Source organism: Hippocampus guttulatus, chromosome 2 (assembly GCF_054856545.1).
Source record: "Hippocampus guttulatus isolate MCC_2025c chromosome 2, RoL_Hgut_1.0, whole genome shotgun sequence".
Classification (NCBI taxonomy): Eukaryota; Metazoa; Chordata; class Actinopteri; order Syngnathiformes; family Syngnathidae; genus Hippocampus; species Hippocampus guttulatus.
Window position 1 is genome coordinate 22,501,703 of NC_141262.1, and position 12,403 is coordinate 22,514,105.

The window sequence follows — 12,403 nt, forward strand, 5'->3', positions numbered from 1 at the left end:
TATATACATATATGGATATATATACACACACACACACAATTTTGTTTTATTTATTTATTTATACACACAAACAAACATATGCATTGACTCTAATATATATAATATCTATAATGGATATATATACATATATGGATATATATACAGGTATATATATACGTTTTCGGTGTCTCACGCTGCCTTGGCTGGCAAAACAGACATGGGCGTGGACTTCTACAGCGCGCTTGTTGTTTTTTTTCCAGTTTATTTATAGAGCAACGTAAGATCCGCTGTGACGTGTGCTGCATTAATCTCGCGAAAAAAATTGCATCACGTTAAAATTCATTTAAATTAATGCCGATAATAAGGCGCTAAACTGACAGCTCTAATACATTATATACATGTATATATACAGCGTGTATATATATATATATATATATATATACACGTGTGCAGTCAAACCTTGGTTTTCGAACGTCTCTGTACTCAATCAAATCGGTTTTTGACCAAAAATTTCAAGTTTTTTTTATGCTTCGGATTATGACCGAAAATCGGATCTCGATCAAACTGAACGCACTTAAATGCGCCACTTGACTGCTCTCGCCTTCCTTACACGAGGAAGTGACGCTTCCTCATGTAGCGTTCCATTGTGAGCAGACGTGTTCAATAAAGATTTTTTTTTAAAAAGAGCGTGGTGTCAGTTTTCGAACAAATTGGTTTTCAAACAGCCTTCTGGAACGGATTCTGGTCAAAAACTGAGGTATGACTGTATACATATATATATATATATATATAGCTCAAGTTGTCGTCCGCACATCACTGGTTGTTGCCAGGACGCAGTCCAGCCGGTACAAATATTTTAAAGTTGCCACTGTCATCTACCTCCAACTTATTTTTGTACTCTCGGGTCAGCGCAGATGTAGGCAGACAGTGCAGCCCCGTGGCCGGATATCTTGCCGCCCCGGCTCATTATAGTGTGGGCAAGAAAAAATTGACAAGTTGAGAGGTCACGAGCCAATATCTCGCACAGCTGCTTCATCAAAACTCAAAAGTATCTCGATTTTGGAATACAAACGGACTGGCTTGACAAAAAAAAAACAAAAAAAAAACCTCATTACAGAATGTAATTGTCCTGTCTACAATGCTTACGTTTGATTCAGACTGTCAGAGAGAGATGAAGTGAAAATCTTTATTGCTTGCACTGCCAAGTGCCTGCATCCAATCAACAATCAGCAAGAAGCCTGAGATTTCAGTTTTCCTGTACAACAAATCACACTTCAGCGGTGGACGATCCTGCAAGAACGTCTGGAAAATTTCCCACATGTCCGGCACTCCCTGAGTGAATCACAAGTGCCTGGATGTCGTCAGACTCCCGTCTCTCTGCCTGTGTGATGCGCCTAGTCTGCGATTGAAGCACTTTTGAGCGTCGGCCGAGTGCTTGCCCCGAGTTCAAGTCTTCCGGTGGCTGCGGATTCCTCCCGCAGTCGAGTCGTTCTGGCTACGACAGGAAATTCCTCTTTACGCCATAAACGTTAATCGGCCCACCAGATGGTTCAAATACACTCATCATCGATGGATGTCTTGGCTCTTTTTTGATCACCTTGGGAATGTTTGATATCTGTATACTGTGTGGAATAAGATATCGATGATACTGAAGGTATTTCACACCACGAGGGCGATGATAAACACGCCGCCGTGCTATCATTGTAATTGAAGTCAAAATATGTGCGAACGTGAGGTGTTAGCGGCGCTGCGAGGAGATGTTTAGGTGTTACTCGACACTGTCCACAATCCCGAGCTGCCCGCTACTCTAGGAGCAGAGAAGGTGATGAAGTCGAACGGGTCCAGAAATAACAACCATTTCAAAAGTCCAAGTGAGGCAGAGCAGATGCAACACGCACAAGTCACGACAGAAAATATGTCCGTAAAACGTTTGTCCCCTTTTTGCCTCGCCAAGTTTCCTGAGACGCGTCGGCGGAAAAAGCAGCCCGGCGTTGGATTTCACCTTCTAATGGTGGCTCCAGATGGACAAGGACACCTGGATTTGTCTAGAAATGATCACACCGACCTTACAAATGGACTTTTTGATTGCGCGCAAAGATGCCGATACGCTTAATGGTCCCCTTATCAGGTCTCTCCAGAGGCTTGCTTTCAGATAAGTTGCGGAGCAAGCAGGGGTGAGCATCCATTAGTGTCCAAAACTATCCAAAAGGTCATTTGGAAAAACTAATACCTGTGAACAGGATGACAAGCTTGAGCTGGGGAAAAACGCATGAACTTAGTCAGTGGCCGGCGGCTACGATGAAGCAATCGCAAGCAAAACAGTCCTGCGAGAAAGCTCCCATGGATACAGTCTGTTGCCCCGAGCCTCCAGACTTTGTCTGTGCCAGGGTCAGACAGAGGCTCCACACGACGAATTAGCTTCGGGCCAGCGAGGAGCTGCTTCCGCATTCATTTTGCGAGCGCGATAAAGCCACACACGCGTGCAGACTCTTTTCTTCAACGTGAATGTTTAACGCTGGGACGACGCGCATCCTCATCGATGCTTTATTGGGCATTAACAGTTGAAATGGCTGTCTTGAATTTTGGAAGGCAATTGACGACAATGGCGTGACATGATCCGAAGAAGAAAAAGAAAAAGTGCTTATTGCAAATTGTCTGTGACTGCACAAGATTAGCCGGAAGGGAAGGATGTTAATCAGAGAGATGGCAGCGTCTCTTATAGAGGATTCCCGTCTTTGGCCGCTGCTGTTATCGCTCCGAAGTGATTGCTTAAATTGGAGTAGAAGGCTGCTTTACTTCACCGGAAAATTAACTCTCTCGAAGCAGCTTAAAGCAGGGGTCACCAACCCCCGGGCCGCGGACCGGTATTGGTCCCTGGGTCATTTGGCACCGGGACGCACAGAAAGAATAAAGAACTTACATTACTTCCGATTTATTTATTTCGGAATCTCAAATATGTTTTATTTTGAAAAAAAATACCGGATTCTCTGTTACATGCGTCTACAGTATGACACTCTTGACACAGGTCAAGAGCGACATATCTCAACGGGAGATTCCCACGCACCAAGCCCACTCAATATGCGGCAATGGTGCGTCGTACTTTTCATGCACTTTGTATTTGCGGCCTATCTTATTTTGAAGGTACGTTTAAACGTTACCATATCGACCAGAGAGTGTTGCAGCCAGATTGGACGTTCCTGTGTCATGATTCGTGTTTATTATTACGTTATGACAATACCAGTTTTCATGCAGGTCATATCATATTATTTTATTGTATTGATCTGTCACACCTTAAAGGCCAGTCTCTGAAAATATTGTCAGACATTAAAACGGTCCGTGGGGCAGAAAAAGTTTGAGGACCGCTGGCTTATAGGACGTACGGCGCGCCGTCCCCATCAGCTGCTGAACGAATGTCGCTCATGACTGCAACGATACACTTGGCGTGTCAGACGGCTCCAAGTTTGCCAGCTAATGTTGTCCTTCAGGACAACCTTGGTATACGAGCCACACAAAGAATCCGATTTGGTCATTTGAGTCGATAACCACCAATTCACAGTAAAGGACGTCAAAGGAGTCATTCGTTGCTCCTCCTGACTACAAATACGCTTGAGAACAACCTACAAGCTTGAAGGTGAGACTTGATCACAGAGACTCACGCGAGCGGGGTTTTGCTGTAGCCATGGCAACGTGGCTCGATTAATGTTGTCATTGATATCGTGGTCATGCGTTGCGGAAGACAATGGGCCCTGTTAGCGGCTCGTAACACTTAACATGCCTTATTAAGCATACGAGGGCGCTTAGCATCCATGCAAGGTAAACGCTGAGGAAAACGAAAACCTGCAGGGGGAGCAGCAGTGTGGGAGGACGCCAGCTCGGCTGTGGGAGAACTCTGGGAAATGTTTATCGTGATAAAGCCCACAGGGAAAATCACTCTGGTAGGCCAACATCAAACCGTCCGGCGAGGAGTGGGGGTGGGGGTGGGGGTAGGCCAAGTTCGGCTCCCCGGCAATTTCCCTCCGGACGCTTTCTGGGAAAAAGTATTTGTTTGGAAGCCGAGATGGAGGAAGATGAGCTGTGATGACGGCCGAGTGACCACTGCGCAAGTCAAGACGTGAGCGAGCTGGATGAATGAGAAACGCTGGTCTTGGGAACCGACCTCAGTGACACCCGAAAAGCCTTTTGGCACGCATCGCTCCTTTTTCCTAAACTTGACTTACATGAGGAGTCCGAGTACTTCAAATACCAGTGGGCCAAGTCTGATTGCCCCCCCCCCCCCAAAAAAACCTTCTCACGCTCTGAATGGGCCTTTCCTCATCACACAACAGGAAGTGGAGGTCAAGCGGAGTGGGGGAGTGGGGGTCTGCAGTGTGGTATTCTAGTGCCATATATGTCTGTATTTGCATGTCTGAGGGGGTTGCTGTCTTTTCTCAGCACTGCTGTATTTATAGCAGCAGCAGCAAGAACAGCACCCCCCACCCCCACACACATCCGTTCTGGTTCCGGTCAACTTGGGCCCGCACGGCCCTAAAAATACCAGCAACAACAGCGCCCAAATGCAAGTTCGCAGCCCATCACCCGAGAATTTTTATGCCCTCACGTAATAAAATCAACAACCAGTTTGTATTGTGTTGATTCCACGCCCCCCACCCCAGATTTGACTGCTTCCCATCTTTTTGACATCAACATTGCTGACGTGGGGCGGGCATTCCTGACAGATATATCCCATTGTGACCCGCAGCTGCATCTACATTGGTTACTTTTTTTTAAGAGGAAAGCTTTCCCAATGTGTGCAGCCTTGTGGCTTCAATCGCCCACATTTTCGGAACTGGACAGTTTAAAAATACACAAGATTTGTTCAGGATAACCTCACAAGAGCACAAACGAGTCCAAGGGGTCGGCAAGCTCCCAGCGAGAATGTGAACCGAGGGTGAAGATTTTCATATGAGAGGAACGAATGGAGGATGCCAAAGTGGACTCCTCTCGAAACATGCACCAATGCTCCTATTTACTGACAACAAGCTGCACTCGAGGATCACAAAATTCCATGACGGCAGACACTCATCACGACGCACTTTCCGATACAAGACACAAGTGGCCACACGAGTGGACGGATTCACGGTTGGCCATCGCGCTCTCTGCTCCCGTCGCTCTGCAATGTGTCACGCACGGCGTGCGCTCTGAGCTGCCGGATCAGCCACGGCAGGTGGGTGCCGATGTGGTTCATTAAACACCGCCGGGAATTCTAGCGAGCGTCCGTGCGTGATGAAAACAAATAAAAAGGCAGGCAGACTGCGACGCCGCAGCCTCCGTCTGTCTGCGCGCCGAAAGCCAAACTGCCACTCGAGTCAATTATATATTTTTTTACCCCGTCGCATCACCGATGGGTCGTTGGCAAACGTCTCCCGCAAACCTTTTATTCCAGATGAGACTGCCGTAAAAGTGTTTAGCTAAAATAAAGCTACTCGGGGATTTAAAACGTTCACCCTCAGGACAAGCTGAAGTCGCTTTACACTGGGATTGGAAAGTCATCTCTTAAGATGCGCATGTGGAGGAGGAGGAGGACCATTATGTGCCATATGGGCCTCTGCTACTATCTGGCTGTCTGTAAAGGTTTTCGTTGTTTAGACACGACTGAGAGCGCAGCTCTACATCCCACGAGGGGAGTGGGTGGGGGCGGGGGGGAATCTCATGCTATCCCAACATTTCCCAAACTGGAGCTCAGCGTTGACTCCTCAGTCAGCTGCACACCCATTTTCAGCGTGTGTGTTTTGCATATGTACAAGAAAACCCACCGCTGGGTCAAAAAACAGAAAATTTGCAGGCTTTTTAGCTCAAAGCAGCAGGTGGTGCTATGCCTCATTTTCGGCACCGCCAACAATCGTGAGGAGAATATCTTAAGTCTTCCACTAAATGGAGCAATAAAGCCTTGAGGAGATGTAAAACACACATAAGATGTTTGTTCGATCTCATTTGCTATCAGTATGAGCGACGCACAAGGCAATTGCAAGGTCGCCACAATCCACGTTTGATTGATTGCTTTGGAGTCGTCCATCTGAAGCAGGAGAAGACCGATCGGCTCCATCGCAGATGACCCAAAGCTACACACGGACTCGCAAAATGTGACCTAGAGCAAAAACATCTACGGGCACATTCCTCTTGTCAGAATTTTTCCGTTTTTTTTCTCTCTTTCTTTCTTTTACATCTCAAGAGTTTTGAGCATGACCATCCAACAACAATGACGCAACCGTCGCTCTGGCCTCACTCGACACGAAATAACAAACCAGCTTTGGGAACACGCGAGATTGGCCTTGCGTGTGTGTATTTGTGCTTCGCTGAGAACGAAGCGAGCTAGCGGGAGGGACTGAGGTTAACCAAACAAAATACGCAAGTGGGTGCCCTCGTCCGACGCTCCCGACGAGACTGACGCGTTTGTGCGTTGCGCGCGGCGGGGAGGACGGCTCGGGTGCAGGCTTTCATTACTTTTTTTCAGCGTTGGGGGGTGGGGCGACACATGATATGACCTTCAGAAAAATTTCCCTCTGACAATGCGTTTTGTGAACGCCCAGGCTGAAATTGGTCCAATGTCTGTGTTATTGAACCAGGGTAAGGTAGAGTATGCCGAAGCACGTTTTACATGAGACAATTTCACGGCACATCGCCAAACATAAGGTGGTTGCACAGCTTAATTACGTCCTGGCATACGGCTTCGTGTCAAGGAAAATTGCAGCGGGCGTCACCTGAGTGAACCCGGATCATAAGCCAGCCTGGACACAGCAGTAGTGCTAAACTTCAGACTTGCCTCATTGTCATTCGATTTAAAAATAAAAAATAAAAAAAAGAGCAGCGCACACATCCGGAGACATTTTTTGATCGTTTGGCGAACGGTAGCCATTGAATTTATATGTAACCAGGTGAAGCTTACTTAGACGTTTGTAGTGAAGTCTTCCTTGTTTAACAAATGTAGCACTGTCACTTTAAGAGCCACACTAGATCAAAACACGCGGGAACATATGGAGCGCGTGAGAATCAGACCAGGAAGGGAAGTAAGGGTGACACGCACGTGAAGGAGGGTAGTCGCTGAACTGTGCCCACCGCTTGTCCCAACTTGATACACCCATGATCGTCGTCGTAACCCTGGCGATATTCGGAGCACAATATCGTAGTTTGGAGTTTGAAATCTACCACTAGTGAGGCGTGTGAACAGCTGTACAGCAGGGGAGATCATTTGTGTTTTTCCACGTGCTTTGTACACACCCAACACACCGGAACGTATCGACAAGCCACTGCTTTTGTCTATTGTGGCGCAATTGTCCTTAATCTGTTAGATAATTTTCTTAGAGCCCTTTTCGAACTCTTAAAATTCAGTTAACATCTCAGACTTTCATCTTAAAGCTGTACAATTTTTCATTGTTCAGTCGGGAATAAAGCCCACATAAAAATTATTTTGTGTTCAGTCTAGTCTTTCCAAAGACGCGGCTACATATAGTTAAAACGACTGTGAAAGCCTTCTTGATGTCCGAGCGTCCCAATGTGTTCTCCCACCTTGTCGCAAAGGTCACATACAACTTTAAAAGGACCCGATCAAAGTCGGCTGCTGTTTATAACGCAATGACTGACAACCAGCATCAGAGCCGACGCTAACTGTTCAGAAAGAGATGCCAAAGCTAGGCAGGAAAACAATCACAATCATGAAGAGACGTATTATAAAATTTATTTACAAACTGACTTTTTTTTTTTTTTTTTTAGACAGCCATGGTTTGTGTCAAAGAGTGTCCTAGTAAAACTACTTGAAATATACAGGCTCTCGAGATCCATTCACATTCTCTGCACTCACAAAATAGGAAAAAAAACAAAAACAAAACAGCGCTGCGCTCAATGTCGATTAGCACATTTGGAATTCTTCCTTCTCCTCGAGGAAAGTAACAGAGCTGCTCAAGCTTTGCAAAAATAGATTCCTCTGAATATCATTACACACACTTTGCATCTCAAACCCGAAGCAAGCCAAGTCAGATTTCAGTGTCTTTGAGCCCCCCCCCCCCAACCCCACCCACCCTACCTGATCATTTATACAAAAGTGGTCGGTGACAGTCATGTACAAGTCAAAGAGTGCCAAGGACAAAGTGAGACTCAAAAGAACGGCGCTTTAGGAGGCGGTGTAACGCATAATGATGGGGAGGGGGGGGGGGGGGGGACAGGTGCCACTTTTTATGGGGTTGGAACTAACTGAATTTATTTGCAGCAAATGTTTATGTTGGCATGGAGAAGCCTCTTGTAACTGTACCATCAATCAGCCAGGAGCGGTGACACGGCTCTTGATGAATAGCGTTTCTGAGTAATGGCCTCGTTCGGCACTACGCCCTGGCACCATTGCAGGCAAGACAAAAACCTGAGGCTCTCTGATGCCTTCTAGTGTCGGCCTCACACAAAGCAACCGACAACAAACACTGACCACCTTTCCCTTTAAAAAAGAACAAACAAACAAACAAAAAACATCCTTATGAATCTCTATTGCTCAAGCAGCCAACTTTGTCTTCACAGTTCCAGTTTAGCTTATAGAGTGTTTTGCTTTTTTTTTTTTTTTAAAGTTCTTACCGCCAAAAGCACCGCTGATATTCCCTATTGGGGATTATTAAGTAAACAAAGTAGTGGTCACAATCACAATATAAAACACTTGCCTACCCTGAAAGCACAGAAGGCCGCATCTATCTCACTTCTTTGAATGCCTTGAGGAACGTCAGCGCTCCCTCCGAGCGAGTCTTGGAAAAAAAAATACAATCATCATTTGGCGTCGACACACAACACTAGACATATCGTCTCCTTCTGTTGCCGTTGCAAAGCAAACTTTACGGTGATTCATTTGCCTGCTGGAGCCTCCCCGACGCTCAAATGGATTCGTGCCTGACGCCGATGGAGGAAGTCCAGGTTTGCCTCCGAAACACTCCAGACTCGTGTAAAGTAAACACAGCACGTGCTGTCTTTAAGGGGAGCGGACCTGAGCTCTGTATAATCTTAATCCTCGACCTCTGTGGACCAAGGTGAAGGGCAGACAGACAGACAGAGAAAGAGAGAGAGAGAGAGAGAGAGAGAGAGAGAGAGAGAGAGAGGCAAGGATCAAGAAGAGGGAAGGCAGAGGGCGCTGGAGGAAAAGGCCAAGGTGCACAGCGGAGCGGGTGGAACGTAGAAAGAGGGGTCAGTCAAGGGGAAGAGAAAAAAGAAGAAGAGGAGGACCCCGAGCAGGTAAGAGGAAAGGACAGCGTGACGGTGGGGGTGCTCCAGGGCCGCACTGATGGCGGGGAAACCCATGTAGTTACAGAAGGAGTGGCACAGTACTGGACCCACCAGGTGACCTGCAAACACAGGAGACCAAGGACGCACAAGGCGCCATGTGAACTCCCAACTATCACACACATCCTTGTCATGAGGATGAAGAAAAGTACTTTCAGGCTCCTCCTACAGCTCTGACGCAACACGTAAGATTTCATCCACTTTGGGGACTTCTGCTACTTGCGAACTGGCACTTACACGCTGCTGCTTTTCATGCATCAGATGCGATTTTGACTCGTGGCCAGTGCCCAAATACCAAGCCAACTGAATTCTGGGGCTTGCTGGTTGCAAGCCAGAATTTTTTTTAAAAAGTTGCGTCAAGGTGGGCAATCTGGTGCAAAAAAACGGTGCCAAAGACATTCCATCAATGATTCTCGAAATGTATCCAGACCCAATCATCATCATTATGTGCTCACATTGGGAGAGCGAAGAAATATTATATATTACTTTGGCTTGTGGTCATTGGTGGAACGAACTAAGGTGAACCCGCACCACAGAGTTAAGGTCATTTCGCTCTGCACTGCAACCGTACAAAACCAAGTTGACTCGGTGAGCTTCCTTTTAAGGGGATATATTGCCTTGTTGTTTTGAATGTCCACACAGTTCCAAGAGCTAAGAATGGGAGCGGGGGTCCAGATATATTGCTGAGCATGTATAAATGGGCTCCGTGTTCAGTAAAAGATCAGACTGTCACCGTCAAACGTCTTGTCGGTGTCCTGTTGAGACGTCTGTTAAAACAACACGTGATTCACTGTGGCGACCCCTGACGGGACAAGCCCACAGTCAAAACATGCTAGATGGCATTTCCGGCACTGGAGTACCTTTGCAAAGGTTTGATGGGGAAGTGAAAATGTCTTTTTTACTTGTTATTGCCCATAAAATACATTTGCTGACTTACTTTGTCAGTTTTAGAGCAGTCCGGGTGTAATATTGTCTGAGCAGTAACATTTGAGGTGTCCTGGCTGTGTCGACCATCATGATGAACTTATTCATATAGAGTAGTCATGGCAATGGCGGAAAAGCCAGTGTAGCCTCATCAGCGCTGTCATTTTAATCACATACTCATTTTTCTTTTGGACTGTGCACCGCTGTGTGCACTGAGCTGTGCGTGGGGGTGTCAAAACAAAAAGTCTCCTACCCGTTCTCATCAAGATGAACGCTGTATAGGCCCCGAACACGGCTGTGTAGGAGAACTGGAACACTGTGGATGGATGAGACAAAGACGTTCCTGTTAGCATCATCACCCGTCGAAGAATGGAGAAGGACACGCAGAGAATGCGGCAAACGCTCACCTGCCGAGAGGAAGATTCCTGACAGCGTCCCCTGCCGGAAACGTAGCAGCTCAATCACGTGGTGGAAATGAGCTGCAAGACAACAACACGTCAACTCAATCTGGAGAGAACTCCACATCTGTCCGGTTGCCTTAACTCACCCACTCCAAAAAAGAGCGGGCATGTGAAGATGGCAGCAGCTGGGCCCACGCAGGGCACCAACATGGGCAGCATGCAGGCCCTGAACACCAGCTCCTCGGTTAACGGCGCCACCACCTGGTTCCTCAACCACCGCATGTCGCTGAAACACATCACCCAGAAGCACGGGTCTGCAAAAGGGGATCGTCCAAACTCAACATGTCAATTCTCAGCGCAACAAGCATAAAAATAGGTGTAAAATATGAGCCAACTCACCAAAGGCCACCCGGAGGCCATCAATGAAACTCCAGGGACAGTCCATAGCCAACTGTGTTAGGGGGCCAAGAAACAGGACCTACAGTGCATAATGCAGCCGGACTGTCATTAGATTCAAGGATGCAGACTTGAATCTAACGACTAAAGAATATCTTTATTTCATTTTAACTTCTGTCACACCTGATTTTCTCCTTGGGGTATCAATAAAGGATATTCTAAGACACTGTGGTGGTTCAACTTGTGCTGTCTTACCATGGTGAGCAGAAGAGGAAGGACGATGGCAGGTACTAAGCCTTCAAAGCGGATCCCCATTATCGCCAGGAGTGATGGCACCATCTGAGACACACACAAAGTGAAGGGACCCGGCCGAGCAATAATCACTCACCAGCTTAGAAACACTCACCTTGATGCCTGTGAATTCCCTCCATGCCCACACAAAAAGAGGCGACAGGCCTGAGACGATTAACACGCTGGTGAATCGCCGCTTGATGACAGCCGGATGATCCCTGACAATGAGGCACCCAAAAAATACGTTACATTATCGATCCCCAGAAAAGGGAATCAAGTGTTACAGAAGTAAAGGACATAGTAACACGGCGAAGATGGTTGAAATAATTGAGAACTGTGGTCCATACAATTTATTTTATGCAGGCTAAAGTGACGCGACATAGCAGAAGATCAGACTTAAAACATCATAAAAGTACACGCCATCATTTGGACAAGTAGTTCCTTCTCCCCTCCGTGTTTGTGTGCTGTGAGGACACATCATTTGGAGTCGTTGGCCCCTATAAATCATAGTCTGTCCACTTTTATGTTCTTCAAGTACCAGTAGAATGATTGACCTTGGGCTCCTTAATTAGACAAGTGAACACATTTTAAGCCATCGAGCGACTTACCTGGGAAGTTCACTCCTCCACACGTACAAACTCCCAACGTAAGAGCAAGCGAGGAGCAGACACGACAACACCGACACGAAGGCTATGTTCATACTGCTGGTCAATTCCGACTCCCCTCCGCCCCCAATGTGTCATGTATCAGACTTTTTCATTTCAATCTTAACAGTACATTTTCCCCAAATCGACACAGGTCTCTTTCGTGGATCTGAATCGGATATATCAAGGCAAGAAAACTAAATAACAGAGACGACACGCAAAGTGCGTATACGAGCTTTTCGACACATCACTTAACATCGCTAGCTAAACGGCAACCTCATCAGGCGCTGGATGAACACGTCACCGGTCTTCTTCCTCTTTGGCCCATTGACAACAGCGCTACCTGCTGGCCATGTATACAGCACATTTACCGGAACAAGGACAGTCCATGTCAAAAATTGAGATTAAACTAAATCATATATCATGTACAACTGTGAGAAGGATGACAAGGAACAGTTTGGTATCATGTCACTCCCAAAAAAC

General features: G+C 46.7%; 1 protein-coding gene across 6 annotated transcripts in view; it reads right to left on the reverse strand.

Moving 5' to 3' along the window:
• The window catches only part of rce1a (Ras converting CAAX endopeptidase 1a), a 29,940-nt gene extending 17,713 nt beyond the window's left edge, over positions 1-12,227 (reverse strand). For 2 of the 6 annotated variants that reach the window (XR_015099200.1, XM_086103034.1), the window contains exons 1-7: positions 11,885-12,227; positions 11,392-11,494; positions 11,241-11,324; positions 10,989-11,067; positions 10,736-10,903; positions 10,596-10,667; positions 10,442-10,504 (exon numbers count right to left, since the gene is read on the reverse strand). Coding sequence is in view for 3 of the 6 variants with exons in the window: in XM_086103034.1 (XP_085959160.1) it covers positions 10,442-10,504; positions 10,596-10,667; positions 10,736-10,903; positions 10,989-11,067; positions 11,241-11,324; positions 11,392-11,494; positions 11,885-11,976 (661 nt within the window). In the remaining 3 variants the exon portion in view is untranslated. Of the gene's footprint in view, positions 1-7,670; positions 8,438-8,539; positions 9,327-10,441; positions 10,505-10,595; positions 10,668-10,735; positions 10,904-10,988; positions 11,068-11,240; positions 11,325-11,391; positions 11,495-11,884 lie in introns of those variants that run through there. The other 4 variants (XM_086103003.1, XR_015099198.1, XR_015099199.1 and 1 more) reach the window with 4 other exon arrangements.
• Positions 12,228-12,403: the final 176 nt, after the last annotated feature.